Genomic DNA, 27,279 nt, shown 5'->3' with positions numbered 1-27,279 from the left:
ACCCTCTTCTTCAACCACATTATCACCACCACCTATCAAGTCATCCATATAGATGCAAATAACCACAATTTCCACATCATTCTTTTGCACATACAAAGAGTGATTAGCATAAGACATCCAAAAGACCAAAGAAATGAGGAATGCAACTATCCTCTCATAGCAAACTCTAGGTTCTTACTAACCCATATAATGATTTCTTGACGTCATATAAACTCATTTCATGTAACCCTGTATGGATGCATCATATACATACTTCTTCCAAGTTGCCACATTATCACTACCATCAATCAAGTCATCCACATGGATGCAAATAATCAAAATTTCTACACCATTCTTTTGCACATACAAAGAGTGATCTGCAGAAGACATGCAAAAGCCCAAAGAGATGAGAAATGCCACAATACTCTCATAGCTAGTTCTAATTGCTTGCTTCAGTCCATATAATGATTTCTTTAATCGGGCTAGATCTCTCATAGACAAACAAGTGTACCTCAAGAAAGAATCCACAGTACCTTTTCTAATGACTATGATGCATCAATCAACTCCTTAGAAAACCAAGGTATAGTCTCGACGATAGTGATGGTCAAGATTTACAATCAAGCATATTGTAATCCAGATGATGGAAAATTTTCATGGATCACACTTGTGCTAGTAAGAGCTAAAACACCTTAAGAAGTAAATACGAAACCTAAAATGGTACAAGATTGAGATTCTTAAAACACCATGCTTCTAAATTATAAGGCTTATCCAATAGTGTTGTCACCCCCCTCCCCCCCCCCCCCCCCCCCCCCCAACCCACCCCCCAAAACACACACACACACACACACACACACAAATAAACAATCAACCCGACTAAGCATGTAAAACGTATCAAATTAGTATGTTCCTAGCCAATTACCTGTACAAAATGAACATGGATACATGACTATAAAAATCAAGCAAGTAATAAATTACCTCTTTACAAAAATAGGTGCCGGCATGAAAGAGATTCTTTTATTGCTTCATAATTTTTATTGTGATAAGAACCAGTTACATACCCAAGCAAAAAAAAAAAAAAAAAAAAAGTTATGCACATCTTGCTCTGTGCATACGGAATTGAAAAAACCTCAACATCTATAATAGGAGGGCAGGGAAAGCTAATATTTTTTAGCTTCCACCTATTTTTCTCTTCAGAGGTCTATTTTAAAATCTTGAAGTTTAGAGGAATTAGATCTCCCCAATCTCAGAAAAATAAAAATTCTTTCAAAACTGTCAATGTTTATTTTGACAAAACATTTGATGATTGTAGAGAAGCGTTTCCCAATCCTTTATCAAGCAAGATGCTACCCTCTTGCCCCAAGAATTGTTGTGCATTGCTCCAAAATTCATCGTCTGTGAGCACCTATAACTCAAAAAAACTCAAATTTATGAGGTAGGCACCCATTTTTATCATGAATAGAATGCTAAGAAGAATGCTTACCTTTAGTTGAAGTTGTAGAAATTTCACATAGTTTATTGCCTTTTCCAACATTGTTACTAAATCAACCTGGCAACATAAATTTTGAGTGAAAAAAGTACTAAAAAAGGTCAGTTTTTGCATGATTCAAAAACAAGGATGCATATTCTAACCTTGGATCCATTTGGTACGAGTTCTTGCAATGTCTTCAAACGTGAGTTTATGCGTTCACGACGTTGCTGTCACAAAAAAATCTAAATTTTTCCCAAATGAACTCCCTCTTCCTCTTTGTCCTTATACCCAATACATCTCTCTCTCTCTCTCTCTCTCCCTCCCCCCGCCCCCCCCCCCCCCAAATCCCTCCCCTCCCCTCACTTCAATGACTCATTTTGGTCTCTTCTTCTAAAACTACTTTTACTTGCATGCCAAGAAGTGCATTCATATGTGACCACAAAGATAGGGATGCACATATTTGATTTATGTCACTCTAGCATAGCTTTCTTTATTTTTAGGAGGAGGGATTTTTTCATTTTTATCTACTCAAGATCATCCCAAAATTCTATAAAGAACTCCGTAGTCAATCTGCCCTAGCAAGGAGACTTCTCCTTGCCTAGAGCTTGCAAATCAAACAAGCATTCATTTTTCGTGAAGGCCTTCTCAAGGAGGTTGGCTTCTGCATGAGATATCCTCTTACTGACGCCAGCGAGCAGAGAGGCTCTAGCTTCTTCCACCTGTTGAGAATGAGTCTCAACAGCTACGGATCGACTTCTTGGGGACCTGAGAGCACTAGCACGACCGACTTGCATTTAGGCGGGGGTATGCAATTTGTGTACATTTTGTGGGCTTGATGGTTCTGAGCCATTCATCTTGGGTGATGGTGGATGTGGTTGGTGGTTCTTGAAGAAGCCCATGTGCCCCAATGCTTGCATTGTTTTAGGACGTTTGATGGTTTAAAGTAGGGCTTCATGTCTAGAGCAGGATCCTCCCTCTTTAAGTATGGTTTCTTAAATCTTTGGCTAGCTTGTGTGTGGGAAATGCACCCTGTGAGAGGGGGCGGCCCTATGGTAGAACCCATTGTTGGCTTGGTTCATATGTTCATAACGGGCTACGAATTCCTTGTAAATAGCTAGAGTTTGTGAACTTTTTTCCCTCAAGGTAGACGTGTATTTTAGATTTTCTAAAATTAATCTATCAATTCCATCCAGGAATTGCTATAAAAAAAAAAAAGGTAAGAGCCAAAAGCATATAACATTAATATCTTAGATAGATAGCATTTTGTGGATTGAACAAACACACACAAACAAAACAATTGCCTTCTATACGAAGAGACTAGAAGACAAAATAATAAATGAATACCCGTGCAGCAATGCTTTGGGGGTCATTGGCACTGCCTTGTCTTGCACGTGGTTTGAGGTTTGTATTTAGAGCAGGGCCTAATGGATGCCTTGATGGCTTCTTTTGGCGCGAAACTTGCACACTCCTAGCTAACTGCAAAAGAGAGTCATAGCAAATTTTTGTAGCTTTTGTGTTTAAACAAAAAGGTTAGATTACTTGTACTTATATAATTTACAAAAATATGATTGGACATATAGAGTAGTGAGCTTTTGTGTGTGTACATATGTTTTGTTTTAACATACTTCCCATATTCTTCGTAGTTCTCATCATCTTCGTGATTCTATCTAATCCCCGGTACGGTAGTGAGCGGTATTAGATAGAATCACGAAGATGATGAGAACTACGAAGAATATGGGAAGTATGTTAAAATCAATGCCTACAATCACATGTCATTTTTGTTATGTTTCAACATAAAATTATATTGTCCATTGTATACACATATCAAAAATTTCTTATATATTACAAAGGGTCCCACTTAAACAACAAAAATGTGTACATTGGCATTGTAAAACAAAATAGAATGAAAAAAATTCAAATAAAAACAACAAAATAAAAATACCCATTGATTTAAAAGAATTTTCATTGAATCGCATCACGATTCAGAGGATCAAACTCCCATGAATGCACTATTTAATTTCTTATTCTTTAAGGTCTTTTTGAGAGGGAAAAAAAGACTCATTTAATAGAAAATCTAAGGACATTTAAGGTAAGTCCCAATCTCACTAAAAACATTCAAAATATGCATAACTCAACTCTTCTCTAAGGCTTCTTTTAGAAAGCCAAAAAGAAATAAAATAGTTTTTTTGCGCCTACCCAAACTGAAGAGCTTTAGCATTGTTTCACTCTTTTTGGCTTTGGTGAGAGATCTTTTTGTAATTTTTTTAAAAAGAAATTTTTTTATATTGGACACAAGAGAGTGGGAAACGATTGATTGAGAAAGTCCTATGCATTGTCATTTAAAACCTTTTTTTTTTGGGTCTGCAGAACTCACAAAGGTCATTTAAAATATCTTTTTTTTTGGGTCTGCAGAACTCAGAGAGGTCATTTAGAGTATCTTGTCTTGTTTTTAATGCAAAATAATTTGATTGCTGACTAAGATAGGATCATTCATCAAATAGAGCACCATCTCACAAATAAAGTTTACTGGCTCCACTTTCAGTTTTCATTACATAGAATCTCTCAAGATGTTTTAGCATCTCCAATTAGCATTTCATTCAACTCACAATTTAAAACCAATCTTAATCGCTAAGATTTGACCTCAGCACGTAGAGAGTTTAAAGTTGAAGCTTAACCACTAAGCTATTCACCGATGTTGCCCTTAGGGGTTCCCTTAAGCATTAAAAAAAACAACAATACTCCCCCCCCCCCCCCCCCCCCCAAAAAAAAAAAAAAAAAAAAAAAAAAAACAAAAAACTAATGAATGACTTCACTCAAAAAAGTCCTTTTGAACACCTAAATAGGTCCAATTTTGAACATTACATTAAAGTTAGAACATCCTTTTGAAATGAAAGCATAGTTGCATACACTACTATTCACAATGTCGTGTCCACTCATCAAATGAAAGGGCACCGTTACTTTTATTTATTGCACAAGCTAAGAATTCCACTCTTGAGTAATTTAAGGTCCAATCTTTTCACATTTGTAATTTTTGTCCTTGTTAGTCGACAGGCCTCATGAATTTTAACCTTTATATTTTTACAAACTACACAAAGGTTTGAAAATTGTCCTAATGAGGCTTTGAAAATTAAGTGAAATACAAAGCGAAATGTAAAGCAACGGCTACAAACAGAGAAAAGTTCAGTTCTATCACCTCATTGGCCAGTGAGGACAAACTAATGAGAAAATGCAAGGTAAGAAAACATTCAAGTAACATATCGATGATCTACATTTGGCCTGTTGGCAATTCTTTTGCCAAATCTGTACATCTTTTTTAATATCCCTTTGAAAATATCCTACCCATGAAAGTTCTATACAAAATATCGATAGATGGAAGGCTCAATTTGGAAGGCATTTAATGGCTACATTATCATGACATTCTTCAAAAATATCGAGATAAGTTTTTTCTGGAAGAAAACAAATTTTCTAGAAAAAAAAATTCTAGACTAAAAAAGTTTTTCAAGAAAAGTGAGATGAATAATGTAGTAAGGTTTTTATTATGCTCTTCTTCAGTGTGGCAAAAAAAAGAGGGACCAAGTAATAAGGGTGGCTAGTTGGGTATCTACCTTGGCTTCACCCCTCTTCATGCTCCTTGCCTACCTTCCCCTTTTTACTTGTTGCATAATTGACTACCTTAGCGCCCCCCCCCCTCGCTCTCTTTCTCTCTGTGATGCCCCGCCCCCAATGGAGCATAAAATTTCTTAGCGTATAATGCCCTTAATCATGTGAGTGCAAGCAGCAAAACAACCTGACACACATCATAAGCATTCGCAAGGAGCACATACTCACAAGCATGGAAGTTTACATGGCATCTTCCCTCTCAAATACATGTGGGGTACACACACGCACATAGTACGGTGTGCATGGGGACTATTTTCCAAGCAATAAGCCATTCTTCCTTTAGGAGTACATCAATAATTATTGTAGTAGACAAATTGCTTGCACGACGGGGTCTCGATAGAGGAACAACTGCGGGAAGCCACCCCTGCAGACTCAAAGGGAGATTTTTCGAGGTGGGAAACACCGCTTGCAAGAAGGGAAGCCATCGGCAAACGTGCACGATTCATGGTGCAGACAACACCGAAAGGGAGCACCTTGTCAAACCCATCAAGTTACGTTTCCTTGGTGAAACCATCCAGGGTCGACAGATGATGGCGCAAGCAATTCTTTCTCTGTGTGCGATGTCTCCAGAGTCCGCCATAGCCAGGGATATTCAGTTCACATTTTGTTTGACAAAGGTATTTTGGGCACCCTATTTTGGGCTCCCACTCTTGCTAAGGGTTGCGGCCCATGCTGGATATGCTATGCATGTGAGGCCGCCTCCTGTGGATGAGGAGCAACCGTGACCAAAGGGCCATGTTGCATGGTTGCATGCACAACCAAGAAAGGCGGACAGTGGCTCTTGCATGATCATGCAAGCTTGAATATTTCCAACATGCGGTCTCCAAGGCCAGTTGCATTAGGGCATTTATGCGGTAAGCAATAAATTTCAATTTTCTCTGTTATTTTCCTCAAGCACATGTTGCATCCCGTACGGCTTGTGCCAATCGTGTGGTTCTCGTACTCGCGTGCACGTATGGGTTGTCCAAGGCATCTACACCCAGCAAGGTATGGGTTTAACAAACTTTGATTGCCTAGAGACCACTGATTGTGTTGATGAACAGCATCAAGCATGGCTTGAGTATGACATGGTTATGATGTTTCTATATGGTTAATGTTTGTATCCATTGAAACGCAATTACTGCAACATTTTTTCATACGCAAGTACAACTTGATTCTGTAACAGCAAGGATGTGCATTGCTTAGGAAGCGTATTCTTCAGATAGAGGAAGTATCACCTCTATTGCATAGCTCTAGCATGCATCAGAGAAAAGTGCATCTCTATTGCATATCTCTACATGCATCAGAGAAAGTGCATCTTATGCACTCCAAGCACAAGCACGACTTGTGATAGTTATCTGAAGCATTAAATTTTGTTGCATACACTGTTGGTAAAAGCCCAAAGATAAGCTTCCAAACTCGAATCAAGCACGGCTTCTCAGTGGTTCAATTTTGCTGCAAAAGCATAGCAAATTTGCAATGTTTTGGAATCTCAAGGAGATTGGCACATCCTATTGCTTGACTTGATGCAAGAGGCAAGTTGTTCGGCATGGCTGACTCCTTGTCACTGTTTCTAGAAGCTGACAAAAGATGCTTGCCCCACAACACTGGCTAATTTCAGTTGAAATTGATCGACAAGGTCGACTTTCTTTTGCTACGACATCGGTCTGTTAGTAGGAGTATCCGTTAGCTATGCGCACAGAAACTCCATAAGTACTTATGTGAAGCAAAGCTTCAATTTTAGCATCTGGCATACACATTTCCAAAGTTTGTAATATGCTATTCGCATACAAACTTAGGGAAATTTGTCAATGTGCCTGTTTTCATTCCATGCAAAGAGGGTGTATATGATACACACGACAACGCTCTCTCATGCACATGATATGGCTATGGAGTAAATTTGAGCAAGTTTTTGCTTCAAAAGTTCAAGACAACTGGTTATAATTGGGGAAGACCAGGTTAGACACTATTACATTTTGTTTATTTTCCATATATGCACATTTACATTGGAAAAAATTCTCTGTTGTGCAAAGCAACGTGCTTTGACAGTTTTCATGTGAAGCAAGGCTTCTCACTTGTGCCAAGATACTTCCCATTGACTTGGAATCAAGGGCATTGGCACACAAGTTTAGGGAACTGGCATAATAGGGATATCACCTCATAGAATCCCTACCAGTCTAGCTCGTGCAAGGCACTTATGGTGTTGGCTTGTACGTTTCAGGCCGTCATGGTAGCGAAGGGCTTCCAATTTCGCATGCAAGGCATGCTAGCCATGTGGAATGCATTCCACCACCTCATGGATTACGCTTCCACTATAACACTAGCAACTCTGTCAAGGATACGATACATAATGGATTGTTTCTCATGTTTCATGGTTTTTTAAAATTTGTTTTTCAGTTGATGTCAACCGCACTAAAAAGAACCTACATCAAGGACTTAAGTCACTGGCAAACTGCTAGTATTAAGTCATTCTGGTAGTCACACCCACATACAAGGTAGGTGCGTCAAGATGTGACTTGTTCTTTCTGTTACCTCTCTCGATGAGGCGTGATAGAGACAGATTGTTGCATGCTTACAAGATAAGATGCATGCTAGGCATAAGATGCACAAGAGCATGGGAACAAACTATATACGTTATAGTAGTTTAAGGAAACTTCCTCAGCCCAGCATGCTCTCTCTTTATTTCTATTTTTCCTTTTTCTTTAAAGGAATAATGAAAACCTTCTAAGTAAGATTTTGATATATGCTTTGACTGTGAGTCATTCTCGGCCAAGGTGCTCTAACTCTTAGCCAAAAAGTGGCAAAGATGCCGCTCAAATTAGTTTTCATCGGTTTGTTGATTGAACACTAATTGGCATAAGGGCTATGAGCCACAAAGGCTACAAGCCATCTGTTTTTTTAGCGGGGTAAGACCCAACTGTTTGCATTTCATGGGAGATTGTTCTCATGTTCGAACTGATCTACCCAATGGAGTGCCCATTGACGTTATTGGCCAAACAAGAGTATTTCCATTAGTGCTATTTTGGGTATTATTTTAGCACTATCTATTTTTAGTGTGAAGTCTGAGTTGAGTTTTTGATGATCTTAAACTCACATAAGCTGATCTTTACCACGACGTATATATGCAGCAAGCATTTTAGACAACATGGCTGTCCACCTGAACTAGGAGTTTCATCTATACTTAAGGTGCAATCAATACCAATGATGGTTTTTATGGGTAGCAAGTAGGCATGGCCTAGCTATCACATAGTTGATTCATGGGAAGACATGAATCTCTTAAGAGAGCCTCTTAGAAGGTCTCTTGGAGTGGTAGTTCGGCGCCATGATTTCGCTAATATACAATTACCCCATAGGCATTGAGGATCACAGTTTGATCTATCCCAATTATACTTTCAAGGAAAGTAGTCTGCAATGAACCACGGGATAGTGGACAAATTACACTTTTCAAGTTGATTCCGATCATTTTTGCACACGGTTGACTATGTTGGTTACCATTACCTGCTAGTGGAGCAGTTTCTATAAAGGGTCTTACCAACGGGTTTGACTACAGAGATTCTAACCAAAGGGTTTGGATTGCGAAGGCAACACCTCTAGTTTCTAGTGAAATGGTGCTTGTTTTTTTTCAAGTCGTATCCATACGATTGAATATTTCCAAGCCATGCCAAGGACATGTCAGGAAAAAGTATTTTGGACCGTAGTGTGCAATAGACATTTCTGAATTATGCTGTTATGAACCTACTTGTAGGGTTTGATTTGGCACATGTTGTCACATGGGACACAACATGGTCTAGGAACTCAAGGAGTTCGGTTTAGCTAGTGTGGAGCAATGATAATGAGGGTCCCTCTCACACGCATCGCGGAGTGTTCCTAGGTACCTCCACACACAAGTACAATTTGTGCTGAATGGATGTCACTTTCTTTGCCATCCTTGAGACATATTCCACATGTGGCAATTATGAGTCGCTGGGACTGACACTGGCGCCTAATTCCTAATGATGTGTCACAACAAAGTCCCTACGTGCTGGTCACATCCATTTATTCGACCATTTGGAGCACACCGTATCAGGAACAATTTTAGTGGCCAGAAATTGTCAGGTACTAAGTAAAGACTTGTTACAATTACAAGTGTTGTGAAACCACCTTAATGGAGGGTCGTTTCTCCATATAGCCAAGTATGCTAAGTTATTGTCTCATGATTGGTACCTAGGTGTGACTGAGCTTTCACATTCTGATTGTCCAACTCTTGTTGCAAGGCTTTCACGTACATGCCGTGGAAAGTCTCGTCATGTAATTGCGGTTCAAATTTGTTTGTGTTAAATGCATGCACACTAGGTGTTATGGGCCCTAGTGTTTAACACAAATTTGTTCGGAGTGGCATGCCAATTCTTGTTTCTGCAAAATTTTCAACTTAAAGTGCAACTTTTCAAGCCAATTTATGAGTTTACACCCTACCGTACAAGGTAACGGCTCAAGATGGGTGTCTGTGGTTGGATGGTCTATACTCTGAGCTTACTCCACTCCAACCCGCTTTAAACCTAGTTGGTTGCCTCCACTCCATATCGAGTATATGGCTAGATACTCACTGGTTGAATCATAGTTTATCGTGAGTCGTGGAAGACTGTCTGTAAGTGGTTGGGGGAAAGTACCTCGCTCTTACTGCTGCTATTCATTGAGTGTTGGATGGGCAACAACTTACAAGTATTTTCATAGTGCTAAAGGATCTGCTAAGAGCATACGTTAGCACAAAGCATTCTGAATGGGCAATTCTCTCCCTATTCTAGAATTTGCTCAGGTTTTCAGCTTTGAACACATGTTGTGGTGGGGTTGAATATCGATTCAATAGTTTCATACGTCAAGGACTTAGTAGGTGTGTTGACAAGAATGTTGGCATGTAACCTTCATTAAGGGTGAGTAGGTAATTCTGTGTGTTCCAAAATGGTCAGAAGTCTGACATGAGGAAACTCCCTATTCTATCCCTCAGTAGCTATGAGCTTTTCAAGATACTCACGTGAGTTGGAAATCTAGCTCACAACTTCATGGAAAGTTGCGCCAACGTTTTCTTGCATTTTTTTGGGTATCTTCAGAAAGTCTGAAAACTAGTTATGTCTTTAGACACCTTTTAGTTGTGGTTACTCCTTCAAAGTACTCAAGTGAGTTATAAAATTGAGTTACCATTTAGATACAAGTGGTTGCAAAAGGACAACAATGTTGGAAATCAAGATCTTGCTCTTGGTTTCATTGAACCTCCTCACTGCACCAAGTATCAGCCATTAGGACAATTTGCCTGCGTAAGGGATGCCAATAAGGAAAACATCAGTGTTCTTATGAAGATACTATCACTTGTTTTTTCGAGGAAAAAAAAGCTTCTCCAAGGGGGGAGTAATGTTAGGCCAAGGGCCGACTGCCCAGTGGAGAAGGGATCTTGCAAGCCAAGGGGCTATAAAAAGGGTGGTTGGGCGGAGGATCGTTCACGGCAATTCCCAGAGCCTTTCATGGAAGCTTCAAAACTTAATTATTCATTCCCAAGTAGGTATTTGAATAGGGGAAACCCTAATTGGTGGCCTCGCAGCCTCGAATAGTACAGGGTTGGAACAACACGGGACTGCACTAGCATAGGTGCAGGCTTTGTATCCCTTCACAGAGGAGCTCACAGTGCTGATATTGCTCTTCTAAAATGTTCCCTCACTCCTCATAATCACATCACCATGAGTGATGTGGCATTTGGAGCCATTTTTGACCAATTTTAAGTCATTTTTAACCATTTTTAAAAATCATTTTTAGTCAAAAAATGCCCCTTTTTGCCCGTAAAAAGCCCAAACGAGTTGGGAAAAATCCCTAAAATTGTGGAAAAATCCTATTGGGCTTAAATTTCATATTGAACCTCATTTTATCACCTGACAAGCACTCTAGACACATATCTTTCACCCGCGCATAAAACTTGCTATTTTTGACCGAGATAGCCCGCATTGAACTTTCTAGGCAAAACGAGCGTGCCACTTTGATACACTTGACATTTGTACATTTCTAAAGAAAAGGAAGCATGATTTGATTTTATAAAACACGAGTCAATTCCACGTCAAGGGCCTCGTCTGCCCGGTAAGGTATATACACGACTGCAACCGTGGCATCTATTTTTGCATATATCACACTATGTACATTATAGCATTCGGTCCCATATAATAAAAGCATCAAGAGTGAGGTAGATATTTTAGTTTCACATTATGCACGTACCACGGTACGACATCCACCCCCTCTAAACCTACACACCCTACGACATATGCCACAAATATCTTTTGCATGTTCAGTCTTCATTTATTAAGTCAACATACATATCGATTTCGTCATCACTTGCAACAAAGTCCAATGCATCATCATCTCTTTCTTCATATTCATCCATAACATGTTCATGAGAGCCTTCATTTTGACTTTCTTGCAAAACAAAGGAATCTGTATCGTCTCTTCTTTTGAACAATTTTATTCTTTTCCCTGTAATGGGAATCTTCATTTCTGTACCATCCAACTCATGCAAGGTGTAAGTGGCATTTCCATGTACATGCTTAACCACATAAGGGACAAACCATCTCTTTGAAAGCTTTCTTATCGTTGAATGTTGGTTATCAAGACAACTATGATACACCAACACCCAATCACCTTCTTCAATAGCTCTAGGTCTCAGCTTGTGCCTTTTATCAAATCTGTCCTTATTTTTCAACCTTGCATCTTTTAATCGTGCTTTCAAGAGAAAGCTATGAAAATAAAGAAGAAATGGTTATTGAGGGTGATGATGTAGGCCCAAGGTTTTATCGTATCTCTTTTGCAAAGGGTGATCATATTTGCCTGTCAAATTCACTTGAGTCATTTATATGTTACCATATACATGTGGTAGTGATGTGTGTGAACACAATCGGACCGCCGTGGCATTTTTTCCCTCTTTAGGAGGTTTCCCCCCCCGAGCATTGTATATACGCCCATCACTCTAGGGCTATCTATCTTTCCATTGAACACTAAGTAACACAATCTCTATTGTGTGCCTTGAGCTTCCTTCGTCTTCTCCAAGTTGTGTGCGTTTCTCTGCAACCGGCGACATAAGCAACAAATTCTTTAATTTACTCATGGCATGTGTATGCATTTATCTCCATTGAAACTTTTGGTTCTTTCTCAAAAGTTGATACAAAGGATCCGTTACATGTGCATAATGTGGAATCCAGATAACATAATACACGCATGCATCTAAAAACCTTCGAACCTCAATGACATTTATACATTTCCCTTTCATTCTCTGAATTACATCAATTCTTTGCACGACAAGGCCTTCTACCATATGGCCCACACATATGTCCTACAATAGGACTTCATTCACACCAAACACTGACTTTTGGCCAGACAAGGTAAGGTTCACCTCTTCCAATCTTGACAAGATATTATCACAATCATTGATATGGTTTGCCACATACTTGTGTCACCCCCTCGAGTCCAGAGCCACATATATATCACTTATAGAACATCCTTTGATTGGCACATCATCAAGGAAAGGCATTGTAGTTTGAGGTGTGAAGTAACGTAGGACTTTGCTCATACCATTCATCATATGCGCAACTGAATTCGTTGCTCCTTGAGGTAAGATGCACATCCTTAGCAAGCCCAAAGGTGTCCTCATGGTAGTCAGGTCCCTGCTTTCCATTGCTAGTTGGAATTGATCATACCCTGAGTACAAATCTCCCATAGAATATATTGCCCTTCCTGCAAATACCTTTGCAAATTCATCTACAATTGGCCCTATACCCACATTTCTAATTGTAACCTTGTTGACGGGTTGCATATCCTGGATAAAGTGTAAAGAACCATTTTTCTTTGGAACTGTGAACCATCTGTTTGAATATGGAGCACAAGAAGGCTCCAAAATACCCATCTTGATATTTTCATTAAGCAACTCAACGAGTTTTGGCAAATGAGCCTTTGGAACTGGAATAGGCCTCAAGATCCAAGGTACATGAGGGATAGTGAAGATCAGCATAGATCAACACACCCTATCTCATGAGGCTCAAATGCAAAATATTTTCCGTGTTTGGTAAGCATGTCTTCAAAGCATATCTTTTCAGCTTTTGTCAAACTGTCCTCGCAACCAACCTTTAACTCCTTCAAAGAATCCTGCGTGAAATTGTGTCCAATCTTGCTTGGGTCACGAAGGCTAAGCTGCAAAGCAACTTGACCCATCTTATTTGTGCAATATTTTGGTAGAGGTAATGCCACTGGTTTCACTTTCTTTGCCACATACTTATCCGTAGTATCCACTCGCAGATCAATACCTTGAGCGTTTTTGAAATCCTCAATGAATCTATACATTTCTATTGAGAAAACTTTCACAACCTCATTTTGAACACGCAAATTGCAATCCACTAAAGACTCCAAGTCTTGCATAGTATCCACAAACAAACACTCATCAAACACACCTGCAATGCATTCATCATCTTCTAGCAAACCATTCATCTTCAAACGTCTTTGTACACTATTTACATGTTGTCGTTCACCCCGCTTTAAGTCCTCACAATTTGTAAATGTGATAGATCCATAGTCTGTTAATCCTACAAAACCTGTAGAAAATATCTCCTTTGTATATACATCATGTGAGAATCTTTCCCTTCTTGTACCACTGCAATCCTGCTCTACAATGGTACATGGCCAAAACCCCTCATATCCCTACAATCCTTAAATTCTTTGTTTTTCTTTGGCAAGGGTTTCTCTCTAAGACTTTCACGGTTCCTTTCATGATCCACACAAACAGTAAGAAACTGTACTTCACGCTTCCCATCCCTGCTCCTTATCCTAGCATAAGCTGACCCATCGTCCATCACCTTGGTTTCCATGCGAGTAGCAGTGATGTATGGTTGCCCAAGGATAAGAGGGTATGTATATATCTCATGTCCAAAGAAATTCTCATAATCTTTCACATCACCTTTACATTTGGACAAGCTCCATACAGCTCCCCTGATGATTTGTTTGCTTCACAAATCATCCATCTATAATTTATATCAATTGGCCATTTTCCTTTTTGATAAAGAATTTTTGACATAAGGTTAATCTCTAACCCATGATCTATCAACACAATATATGACTCTTCTAAGTCTCCCACTTTTACCAGGGTCTCAGTAGTTGCTATTGCCCAGTGACTCTTCAAGTAGTAACTCTTGTGAGTGGTCTCGACCTCATATTCATCATCCAACAAGTGAACCTGTTTTACTCCTCCCCTAGACTTGTAGCACCCAACAATAGTTTCATCACCTTGCTTGCCATAGAATTGTACTCCCTCTGAATTTAAAGTCTCTTCTTCACCCTGTACATGGATAGATTCAGTAAGAGACTGTCGCTTTCTCTTGATGATATCAATTATCTCTTCATGGAACTCCCTATTTGGTATTCCAAGAACCTCACCCAAGGTAAATCTACCTTAATATTCAAAATCCTCTCTTCCAAAATCTTTTTGAGGTTAATTGCTGCCTCTATATCAGATTGGAGTTTGTAGGCCGGACCCTTTGCTTTAGCTTTCATTGCATCCTTCTTCTTTTCTTTAAAGGATTCTTGCATAGGAACTTCGGGGACAGGCATGTGTTGCGGGGAAGGTGATCTAGAAGGCACTGTGTCATTTTTGCCCCCATTCCTCGTCTCCCGTTTTGAAGGCCCTTCATCTCCATTCTCAAGCCTACGTTTCTCTTCGACAACGGCCTCGTTGGCTTGACATTTGGCAATGTATGCATGCACTGACAAAGAGTCTACAGGGTCATTCCAGCCTGTTTTTAGCCGAATACAATATCCAACTTCATACAAAACCTCTTTAGTCATTTTACCCTTCGTAGAAGATTCTATTGCACATGGCCATAGCTCTCCAATCCCATAAGATTCCTCTTCTCCAGACTTTAATGATCCCTTTTGCTTAAAGACTCCACCTTCAGCCCATATTTGGCAGCCTCAACCATTGAAATGGCATCGCTAGTAGCCATGTCCTCAACTAGCTTCTTCATCCCACCTTTGCCAAAATTGGTTCCCAAGAGCTTACCTGTTTCACTTAATTTTTCCATCTTTAAAGAAAACAAGCTCCTTTGTCAAAGTGTCTTTAAAACTTTCACAATCCCTCCTTGCATGGTCAGTACTATCACACCATATGCATCTATTTACAAAACCTTCTCTACTTTGAGGTCGTCGCACTGTAGATTGACTTGATGGTTTCCCCTTCTCTTCTAGCCTTGTAAGCTTTAACTTTAGCTCTTGCATTCCTTTAACAATATCATCGAGGATGGATTTGTCACTCTTTGGAACCACAATCACACGCTTCATGGGACTCTTGGGAACACTTGGGACTTGAGTAGGGTTGACTATCATCTTGTCTCTTCGTCATTGTCACTTAGCTAGCAGTGAAATGGCATCTTTGACCTCATATTAATCGGTCTTTAAGCCTTGTTTAGCATCTTTGTCCTCAAGTAGTAACTATGGCTTCTCTTGAATCTCTTTACCTCCTGCCTACAAAAATAGCTTTTTCTTTTCCAAGTTTAGGGTAGCCTTTTTAGTCCTTGGAAGTTGACCATAGTGGCATTCAAATTCCCTTAGCAGTTTGGTAGGCTAAAGTCCCTCTTTTGGCCAAACTACCCACTCTAGAAAAATCCTCTTTGTCACCCTTTTGGAGTCTTTCATGAAATACTCTTCTTTCAAGGCTAATTTGAATGCTTCCCAAGTTTTCCCTTGCTCATTTATAATTCCCCTTACATGCTCTCAGATCTCGAGAATCACAGCTAGCTCAAAACTTTGCACCATCTCTGCTTCGGGCACTCGATGAAGCTCCAACTCCTTTACATATGCACAAAGATACTTTGTTACATCTTTACCTTTGAATTGATCTATTTTCTTCACCATAGATTGAAGCGCTTTGGTTGAGGAAAGCTTCCTTCTTTCCGAAGCTTGTTGCTGTACACTGCAAAAGCTTGAAACATTTTCATTGTGACTGGATCAAACCGAACCCCCTGTTGCTCTTGTTGCTCCATAGCTTTAAACCTTTGTTTTGATACATTTAATGAAGCTTTTGAACCCTCACCCTAGCCTACTTCGTGTCGGGTTTGCCAAAGTTGCGTCAAGAAGTGCGAAGTGCAGCTAGGAAAGCGGCGGGCCTCTAACTACGAGAGTTCGCAGCAAAATCACGCAAGTCGTAGAAGATTTGAGGCTAAAAACACACTCAAAAAGAAAAAAACTCCAGCCATGAAATCTGATCTTTGAAAAAGAACCAAGATCAACTCAAAAATTTTGTGTGTGTGATGATTTGGTGTAGCCTCAATAACAATTACACAGTTGCAATGCTCTTTCGCCCTGATAAAAACCCTATACAAATGCTTCAATTCTCCGTCGTAGCCATTTCATGGTAGCTTCAGAACTTCATTATTAATTCCCAAGTAGGCTTTTGAAGAGGGGAAACCCTAATTGGTGGCCTCATAGCCTCGAATACAGGGTTGGAACAGCACGGGATTGCACTAGTATACCACAGGTACAGGCTTTGTATCCCTTCACAGAGGAGCTTATAGTGCTGATATTGCTCTTCTAAAATGTTCCCTCACTCCTCATAGTCACAAAGCGTGAGTGATGTGGCATTTTGAGCCATTTTTGACCAATTTTGGTCATTTTTTACCATTTTTAATCATTTTTAGCCCAAAAATGTTTTTTTTTTAAATTTGCACGAAAAAAGCCCAAACGAGCTAGGAAAAATCCTAGAAATTGTGGAAAATCCCATTAGTCTTAAATTTCATCTTGAACCTCATTTTACCACTTGGAAATCACTCTAGACACATCTCTTTCACCTGCGTATGAAACCTGCTATTTTTGGCCGAGATCGCCCGCATTGAACTTTCTAGGCAAAATGAGCATGCCACTTTGATACACTTGACATTTGTACATTTATAAAGAAAATAAATTATGTTTTCATGTGATAAAACACTCATCAATGCCACGTCAAGGGCCTCCTCTTTCCGACAAGGTATGTACACGACTGCAACCGTGGCATCTATTTTCGCATATATCACACTATGTAAATTATAGCATACGATCCCACATAACAAAAGCATTGAGAGTGAGGTAGATATTTTAGGTTCACATTATGCACGTGCCACGGCATGAAAATGGTCAAAGAAGTTACTATTACTATAGGGGTTGACCTTTTCAAAGACCCTCTATTCAAAAGCCTAGCCTTAAAGCTATGAGCAAGCTTCGTAAAAAAGTGGATTTTGACAACCCAGGGCTTTGAATATATTCGCCAAGAATATCCATAAAGCAACCAAAATTGAAGTCCCTAAAAGAAAGAAGTATTGAGAGGAGTACCTGAAGGAGCAGCTAACCTCCAAAATAAGGAAGGGCCGACCTCTAAAGATGAGCATAAAAGGTGGCTAGAAGTTAAGTCTGACCTGACCGAATAAAAACTCAAGGAGGTAAGAAAATCCAAAATATTATCCAAAGAGGACCTACCTTCAACTAGAGTGGCTACTCAATAATAGTTCTCCAAGGCCCTAAAAATCAAGAGAAATCTAGGCCTTGTCTACTCGCTCACAAATGGGGAAGAGAACGATGTAGAGGATCCGGATGAAATGGTCTGAGGCCCACTCCCCTCAAGTGGATGAAGCCATAGCTACTCTTCTTGGGAGTGTCAAGAAAATGGTATCCCACTCATATGCCGCCAACCTCTTGGAGAAGGCATTCACTGAGGAGGAATGCTCTCTCACGTTGTAAGCATTAGGCAAGGAGAAGTCCCCTAGGTGGGACAAATACAATTCTAGGATGATCTTAAGTCCTTGATCACGCAAGTGGCTAACAAACTCCTAGTTGATGAAGTCCTTGACTCAAGCATAAAATGGGCCTCATGAAACCTACCCCCAAACAATTTTTATGCTTACAACTAAAGAATTGACGTCCCATAACTATGAAATCAATGGCTTATAAAATTATTAGGGTGTAATTTATTTATATTTTATAAAAATTAAAAATTGAATAGAAAAAGGATGTAACTTATTTGTATTTTATAAAATTTACAAATTGAGTAAAAAAAGGGTGCATTTTATTTGTAAAAAATTCACAAATAAGGATTTTTAAAAACAGTTTTTGAACACAGGTGATATACACAATTTATACATAGGGACCCCCCCCCCCCCCCCCCCCCCCCCCCCCCCGCCGCCCCTGACGCCTGAAAATTTTCAACTACTATCTAGTTTTACATGCTCAGGCTTCAAAAGCAGGTCCGAGGCTGGTTCAAGCTTTTTGGTGAGGCAATGAGGCAAGCTTGCAACTTGCTAGGGTTCACTCGGCCCATGAGAGATATAGAGCAAGGAAAATCAAAGGTGTCTTCTACGATACGGAGTGAGACTTAACACATTGTGGCACCTTGTAGTGAAGGCGAGTTACAAAGGAGACTCCTATCTGAGTTGTCAAGGTGTGCCTTGGAGAGACCCTACCTATGACTACCCAAGCTTTGCCTTGCCCACCCACACTATCCCTAATTTTTTCTTGCTAGGAGCTAGAGGTCTTCTTCCCACCTCTTCTCCAATAGGAAGTTGAAGGACAGTCGCTATGATTTCCTTCTGCGACGACAAGCGGAGGAAATCGACAAGCCGAACGTCTCGTGGTATAGGTGTTGTTCAATGCCCCCTTTTTTTTTTTTTTTTTGGCAAAAGGCTTTAGGTATGGTGATTCTCTCTTATCTTCTTGATCCTTGTTTGGGAGGTTTCAAGTCTTGTGGGAGAAGCCTTGTGGCCTAAGGCCTAAGGCATCCAAGCAGGTTGCTCTTTGAAAGTAAAATTATGTACGTTTGTTTGTTTGTTGATAGTGTTACTTGAGGATTGTTTTTGGTTGTAATTCTTCTCGAATGAAAATAAAAATTATCACCTACTATCTATTCATACACGTATGATTTTCAGCTCTTTATAGCACTTGGCTTAGCCTCTCCCTTATCAAGCCATGCGGCATATGGCATCCAATCATTATTGCTCTTTGAAAGTGGAATTATGTATGTTTCTTTGATAGTGTTATTCGAGGACTATTTTTGGTTGTATGTGGATTTCTTCATTCCTTGTATGCTATCCATGGCTCGGCAAGAGCATGGAGCCTGTGTCCAAAACTTCTTGTTTACCAAAAAACCCAATCCCACTCACTAATTTGATCTTATTTTAAACTTGCTAGCCTGGTTTCTAAGGAAATAAACTAATGCTTTTCTATGAGTTCAAATGTATGTCTTATGAGAAGAAACTACTAGAGTAGAATCATAAGATTCCTTGTATCTACGCAAAGTGAGAATCAACATAAAGTGTAAATAACTTTCCTCTGCATATAGAACATATGTACAAGCCTTCTCCAGACTCTCTTTTTTATTGGCCAACCATTGCTATCCTAGATGTTATAACGGGTGGTTCACTTTCACACTTCCCCATCCATCGCTAACTAGACGATAGGATAATTAGCTAAATAGATTATTTTTTTTGAAATCAAAACCTTTTATTATCTCCCTCAAATCTGGTATCCTATCGGTGGGGTGAAATTGGGTTTTTGCATATTAGAGGCAATTGTAACTGATCTCTTGATAATCCTCTTCTTGTTTGAAGTGCACAACAGGCACACACACACAAACACACACATTCACACATATGTTGAAATAGATCTACACACATATAGACACATACTTTCATAGAGACACAGACATACACACATGCATAAAGAAAAGAAACACATAAATTTTTCTAATTTTTTGTTACTTGTGTTACAATTAATATTTGCTGATCTTGGTCTTTTACTTAGGGTTCTCATTAAATTTTTATTTGTACACTTTGTAACTAAGTTTTGCTAAATTGTTTCTTTTCTTAATTAGGATTTCTTGTTTAGTTCAGTTAAATGTTGATTAGAATACTAGTCATTTTAGTTTATGTTTTGTGAAATAATTAGTTAATTTAGGGATAATTTAAGGTTTAGAGTTAGCTTAAAGTTTAATTGAACGTGGAGTTTAATTTTTTTATTTAAGTAAACACTCTAGTTTGTGTTTTGTGAAATAGTTAGTTAGTTCAAGGGTAATTATCTAAAGTTTGATAAAGTTTTGTTAATTAGCATTAGTTTATTGTATAGGGTGATCTCGTTTATGATTGTTTCAGGGTTTATGGTGACCTATTTTACAATTCTTGTACGTTTATTTTAGAGGCTAGCATGATATAATTTAGGATTAGTTTAGGTTGACTTAGTTTAATATGGATTTGAGATTAGCTTTAGAGTTCAAGGTGACTTAGTTTAGGATTTAAAGAGAGCTATTTTAGGGTTGTAGAGTCTTTCATGGCAATTCTTGACTATAAAAGTGGGCCGAATAAACGTAGTTTAGCATTTTCTTAAGATAAGTTTAGAGTTTAGGATCTAGTTCACTATTTGTCTTGGGGTTGGGGACTTGATTTAGGGTTAAGGGTACTTGGTATAAGATTTATTTAAGGTTAGTTTAGGAACTAGGTGACTTAGTTTCTGATTATTTTAGGGTTTATAAGGGAGATTTAGTTTAAGATTATAGAGAGTATCATCGTTCACCACAAGAGATTGCTTAAATTTTGACGTCAAATTATCGATGTCAATGGCGGGCGCATCGATACATGTGTAGGTAAATTTGGAAGGAGATCAAATTTAATAAAAAAAATTAAATTTAAAATTTTTGATGTCGATTTCGACGTGCATACTGGCGCTTATTTCAATTCATATTTCAACGTCAATTTTGGTCCGTATTTTGATGCATACACTGTCATCTATATCAACGGATTTTGCAAAAATAGAACCCGCTCGTTCATTCTTTCTTCTCTTCCCTTGCTCTCCTCCTCCTCACTTGATATGAAACTATTGTTGTAGGGCTTGCCGGACTTGAGATTTCCACTCACACGCTCCCCCCCATCGACAAGGTAAGCTTCTTTCCAAAATTTCGTAGTAGGTTTGTTCATTTTTAATTGTGTTGTGTGAGAGTAACACTGTGTGTGTGTATGTTTGCAGGTTTGCAACATTTCTTCAAGTGTTTCTTGCTCAAATAAGCCGTATGTGAGTGCTCTATCATTCTCTTTTCTTGCACACACACACACACACACACATTCACATAAACATACACGTAAATAAATAAAAATGCATACTAAACAATCTAAAAACACTATGTACGACATGCACACACACTTTTTTTTAAAGTTTGAAAAAATTATACCTTTTGTTATTTTATAGAATTTAGTAATTAAAAATCATCATTAACAAAGAAATATAATGGCATTTGATCATTTAAAAAAAGAGTTATTTTGATTTATTCCATTTATAATTATTTTTGATATTTTTATGTAAATTAATATAGAAGTTTAGAAATTATGTTGTTTTTTTATTATGACTTATCGTCAGTGTTGTAAATGTAAATTAGAAACTTTATAGTGTTAGGTTCTAAGTATCTTTGATTAGCTTTATGTGTTTTGCAAATCATCGATTGGTGTTGTAATGTCGATTGCTTATGATAAATCGATGTTATGTCAATTGGACGTAGTTGCCCGCTTTGGGCTATATGCTTAATTAGGCTGGTTTAGGCCCTTAAGGCTAGCCGTTTAGGTAATAAGTCGCTTCATCGCTTAAGACTGGTCTGTATTTAGGCCATTGAAGGCTAACTACTTAGGGCTAGCCGCTTAGGTATTCAATTGCTTAGCCGAGCCGTTTAGTCCTACCCGCTTTGTTATTTAGCCACTTAGCCGCTTAGGCCAGCTAGTCGTTTATGTCAAATCGATATTTAAGCGGCCTATGGCTTGTCGCTTAAGGCTAGCCGCTTTGGTATTCGATTTCTTAGCCGCTCAGGACTAGTCTGTATCTAGGCCATTAAAGGGTAGACGCTTAGGGCTCGTCGCTTAGTGCTAGCTGCCTCCGGCTAGCGGCTTAGGGTTAGCTACTCAGGTTTTCAATCGCTTAGCCATGCCGCTTAGTCCTACCCCCTTCTTTATTTAGACACTTAGGACTAGTCGTATATGGATAATCAATATTCACACTACTTAATTAAGGTTTGCCGCTCAGGTCCAGTTGCTTAGGTATTCAGTCGTTTAGCCGCACCATTTAGGCCTACCTGCTTCATTATTTAGTTGTTTAGCTGCTTAATTAGGGCTAGTCGTTTAGGGGGAATCCACATTCAGACGGCTTAGGACTTGCCACTTAGATAAACAGTCTCTTTGCCAAAATGTTTACACCTACCCGCTTCGTTAGTTAGTCGCTTAGTTGCCTAGGGCTAGCCGCTTAGGACTAGCTGATTATGTATATTTCAGTCGCTTAGCCGCTCAGGACTAGCCGATAAGGGCTAATCGGTATTCAGGCCGTTTAAGGATAATCGCTTATAGTATGTTGCTTAGGGTAAGCGGTTTGGCTGTTTCAATCCACTTAAGATTTAGATCTTAGGACTAGTCACTTATGTGTTTGGCCATACGAAGACGCTAAACGTTTAGTTGTTAGGATATGGATGTGTTTCGACGATTGAGGGTTGAAAAAACACAAGAAGACTTCAAAAATGGCTTCTATATTTCAATATGAACTCAACCTATTTAGGTTCATCTTATCTTGGCAGGCCTCGTGGTTTTATCACTTGTCAATATCCCTTTGAAAATATCCTATCAATGATAGTTCTATACAAAATATCGACAGGTGGAAGGCTCAATTTGGAAGGCATTTAATGGCTACATTATCATGATGGATCTATAGTACACATTCATGACATTCTTCTAAAATATTGAGATAAGTTTTTTTAGGAAAAACGAATTCTAGAAAAAAATTCTAGACAGAATAACTTTGTGAAGAAAAGTTAGGATGAATAATGAAGTAAGGTTTTTATTATGCTCTTCTTTAGTATGTAATAACTTTTTCAAGAAAAGTTAGGATGAATAATGAAGTAAGGTTTTTATTATGCTCTTCTTTAGTATGGCAATGAAAAGGGAACCAAATAATAAGGGTGGCCAGTTTGGTATCTCCTTGGCTCCACCCCTCTTCATGCTCCTCGTCTACCTTCCCCTTTTTACTTGTTTAATAATTGACTACCTTAGCATTCCCCCCCCCCCTCCCTCCTTCTCTCTCTCTTTCCCTCTTGCATGCCCGCCCCCAATGGAGCATAAAATTTCTTATTGCATGCCCTTAATTATGTGAGTGCAAGCAGCAAAACAACCATACACACATAGTAAGCATTGGCAAGGAGCACATACTCACAAGCATGAAAATTTAGATGGCATCTTCCCTCTCAAATACATATGAGGGGTGCACACATGCACATAGTACGATGTGCATGGGGACTTAGTTTTCCAAGCAATAAGCTATTCTTCCTTTAGGAGTACATCAATAATTACTGCAGTAGACAAATTGCTAAAGGGAATGCACTTGTAGCTCTTATTACATTTATCTTTAGCAAAACTTTTGTAGTTATTGTTCTCACCAAGCCTACCGATTGCCTTTGCTACTTCAAATGAATTAAGGTGGTGATTACATAGTGCTTGTCAGGCACTTGCCGTTGTGCATGAAAATCAAAAAATCCAAAAGAGAATGTCTTTGCCCTAAACGGTCTAAGAAGTTACTAATTACTATAGGGTTCACCTTTTCAAAGACCCTTTATTCAAAAGCCTACCCTTAAAGCTACGACCAAGCTTCATAAAGATGTGGATTTTGAAAACCCAGGGCTTGGAATATACTCGCCAAAGAATATCCAGAAAGCAATCAAAATTGCAGGCCCTAAAAGAAAGAAGTATTGAGAGGAGTACTTGAAGGAGCAGCTAACCTCCAAAATAAGGAAGGGCCGACCTCTAAAGATGAGCAAAAAAGGTGGCTAGAAGTTAAGTCTGACCTGACCGAATAAAAACTCAAGGAGGTAAGAAAAGCCAAAATATTATCCAAAGGGGACCTACCTTCAACTAGAGTGGCTACTCAATAATAGTTCTCCAAGGCCCTAAAAATCAAGAGAAATCTAGGCCTTGTCTACTCGCTCACAAATGGGGAAGAGAACAATGTAGAGGATCCGGATGAAATGGTCTGAGGCCCACTCCCCTCAAGTGGATGAAGCCATAGCTACTCTTCTTGGGAGTGTCAAGAAAATGGTATCCCACTCATACGCCGCCAACCTCTTGGAGAAGGCATTCACCGAAGAGGAATGCTCTTTCACATTGTAAGAATTAGGCAAGGAGAAGTCCCCTAGGACAAATAGAATTATAGGATGATCTTAAGTCCTTGATGACACGAATGGCTAACCAAGACCTGGTTGATGGAGTCCTTGACTCAAACATAAAAAGGGGCCTCATCAAACCTATCCCCAAACAAATTTGATGCTTAGAACTAAAAAATTGACATCCCATAACTATGAAATCAGTGGCTTATAAAATTGTTGCCCTTAAGTTCTCTCCCCTTCTCGACAAATCCATTACTCCTTACCAACATGAATTTATCAAGGAAAGATCAATCTGTGATAACATTCTGGAAGCAATGGTTGGCATATAGTATGCAACCTTCACTAAGAAATAGTGTAACCTACTTTAGCTTGATCTAGATAAAGCTTATAACATGGTCACATGGTTGTTCATTGAACATGTCATGAAATCGCTAGGCTTTGGATTGTGGATATGTAGTTTGGTCCACACCTTAGGGGTTGATAGGAAATCACAGCTTCTATTGAATGAGAGAATTGTGGGTGCATTTGAGGTCAAAAGATCAATCAAGTAGGGATGCCTACTAGCCTCTCTACTGTTTACCATTGGATCTCATACTTTGGTTACCTTGCTCGAAGATAGTGCAACAAGAGGGGAGATTCAAGGGTTGTCCATACCTAACAACAACCAGCTACTTACAAGGCTCTTTGAGGATGACTCCTTACTTGTCCTAATAGCTTGCCCCTAGCTGATTAGGAAGGCTCTTGATATTGTGGAGAAGTATGCCATAGAATCAGGGTCAAAGTGTAGTATTGAGAAATCAAGATTTATTTTACTCTCAAAGAAAAACTCTTTCAATCCCTCAATGTGGACTTGGGAGATAGTGTCAAAAGGAAAGGTGTTTTGGCACCTGGGAGCCCCTTTGGGTATGGACGTAACCCATAAGCAAAGATTCATATGGGTCTTGGAAAAGATAAGGAGCGGGGATTATGTGCTTCTTCCCTTTCTGAGTAGAGTGAAAGTGATCAATTTTTTTATGCTCCCATACCTTCAACAGTTTGTTTCTCAAGCTAACCAAATGCAACAAGAAAGAATTCTTGAAACCGGTGAAACATTTTTTACAAAGAAAGACACCAAAGGATCGCTACCCTGGCAGTGGGCTAGATGAGAGTTTGTTGCAAGACTAGTAGAGCAAGGTGGTATCAGGATCGTTAACCCTATTACTCACACAGAGGCCTAGTATGCCAAATTTATGGTAGCAATCATGAAGCAAGACCGGGTACATGGGCTATTGTGACAAAGGACATGTCGGCCAACTCTGAACTATGATCTCAAGGTGGCCAATGTAAAGGACTTGAGGTGCATGATAAATTTCTTGTCCCTCGGTGAGCTTGGTGTGAGACTTGTTGGCACAACGGGTGAGCTAGTTTGGAAATGAAATAGAGCAACAAAGCAATTGGAATAGGGAGAGATAACAAGGAATTTTCACAACACTATAACACGCTGGTCCCCTTGGCTATCTAAGGAGGGAAATATTCTATTGAACCCATTCTACAAGAAAATTGCCCCATAAAGATAAAAAACAAAGGATTATATTGACTAGGCCATTTTTGGGACAACAATAACAAAAGTTGGAAAGGAACAAACTACCTCACTACCCAGTTTCACCTCAATGAGACTAAACGATTGCTGGTCAATAGAGCTTTAGAATGGCTAGATAGATTTAGTTTTCATTCCTGCTTCAAGTCCCATTTTAAGTGGAAATCATAGTGATGGCCCAAGGATAGAGACACTTCCTTAAAAGAATGTTCACCACACCTAATGGCCTTGACGGATTGGTTCTCCTTGTTGAACAAGCAATGGTGTAAGAATTGGACGGATTCAAGTTGGTACCAATAGCAAAGAATATATTGTGCACACAATGGTTGCATGGGATGAAGGTTTTCTTATCGAAGGCACTATGTGGAGCCTTGCCAATTGTTGTGAAGGTTCTAGGAAAAGGTATTGGTCCAGATAGATGTTGACAATGCAGAATGGCTAGTGAGGACATTCCTCACCTATTTAAGGAGTGCTCAGTGATTTATGACCTAGTAGGGAAGATTTGCAAATAGATTCAAAAAAAGACTTGAAAGATACAGTTCTTCAAGAACAATCTTTTCCTAGGAGGGAAGGTGTTGAAAATCCAAGTGTTGTTTAAATTGTTAGATTATTCTACAATAAGCACGTATGGAAGACCAAGAACCATTGAGTCATTGAGAACATGATGTAATAGCTAGTTACATAAAAATTGTACAAGAAAGCAGGGCAACGATTGTCGCCAATGGAAAACAAACCGACTCTGAAGAGTGAAATTGGGCAATTGGTGCCGAAATAACTGACTTGAATGGTTGAGTACATCAGATCTTGCTCATGTCAAGGTTTGCTACTTATTTAGGTAGTCTTGGCTTGGGTATCCTTTTAATTGTCATGGGCGGGCTCCCTCCTCAATCGATGTATCACCAATTATGTATATGTTGTATCTAGGATATGTCATGGCTCAATACGAGCATGGCTTGAATTTGTAATCTTTTTGGGCTATACTAATATAATATACTCACCATTGTGAGTTCTCCAAAAACTAATATTTAATTCAAAAACTATTAATTTTTAAGTTGTTTTAACATGATTAGGTCCAGTCTTGTAGACTACATGGTTCAACCATTTGTATTATTCAATCTATTTTTGAGGCAATAAAATTGAGCGCACTGACATAAAGTTGTATGTATATAAAAACGTGGACACACCAGTGTGCACACGCACACACATAAAGTTGCATGTATATACACGTGTGCACACACCAGAGTGCGTGCACGCGTGCGCGCACACACACACACACATGTTGAAATGTGCAAATTCTTGGTGATATATTCTCACATAGGTATGTATGCGTTCGTATAATATACATAAAGTAAACATGAACTCCCTTGCAGGAGATCACCTTAGTTTTAAAAAATTTCTTGGGAGGGTGGGGGGCACGATCATTTATCACGA

General features: G+C 39.1%; 1 protein-coding gene across 1 annotated transcript in view; it reads right to left on the bottom strand.

Annotated features, from left to right (window-relative positions):
- Positions 1–1,149: 1,149 nt before the first annotated feature.
- LOC147464363 (uncharacterized) overlaps positions 1,150–27,279 on the bottom strand; it is a 33,113-nt gene continuing 6,983 nt past the window's right edge. The window contains exons 3-5 of the mRNA XM_086509024.1: positions 1,609–1,674; positions 1,460–1,525; positions 1,150–1,381 (exon numbers count right to left, since the gene is read on the bottom strand). Of these exons, the coding sequence (XP_086365150.1) occupies positions 1,259–1,381; positions 1,460–1,525; positions 1,609–1,674 (255 nt within the window). The 3' untranslated portion in view covers positions 1,150–1,258. The remainder of the gene's footprint in view (positions 1,382–1,459; positions 1,526–1,608; positions 1,675–27,279) is intronic.

Source organism: Adiantum capillus-veneris, chromosome 1, assembly GCF_014529385.1.
Source record: "Adiantum capillus-veneris isolate H3 chromosome 1, ASM1452938v2, whole genome shotgun sequence".
NCBI classification, from domain to species: domain Eukaryota; kingdom Viridiplantae; phylum Streptophyta; class Polypodiopsida; order Polypodiales; family Pteridaceae; genus Adiantum; species Adiantum capillus-veneris.
The sequence above is the reverse complement of the archived record's forward strand: the minus strand, read 5'-3'. Positions and strand labels throughout refer to the sequence as shown.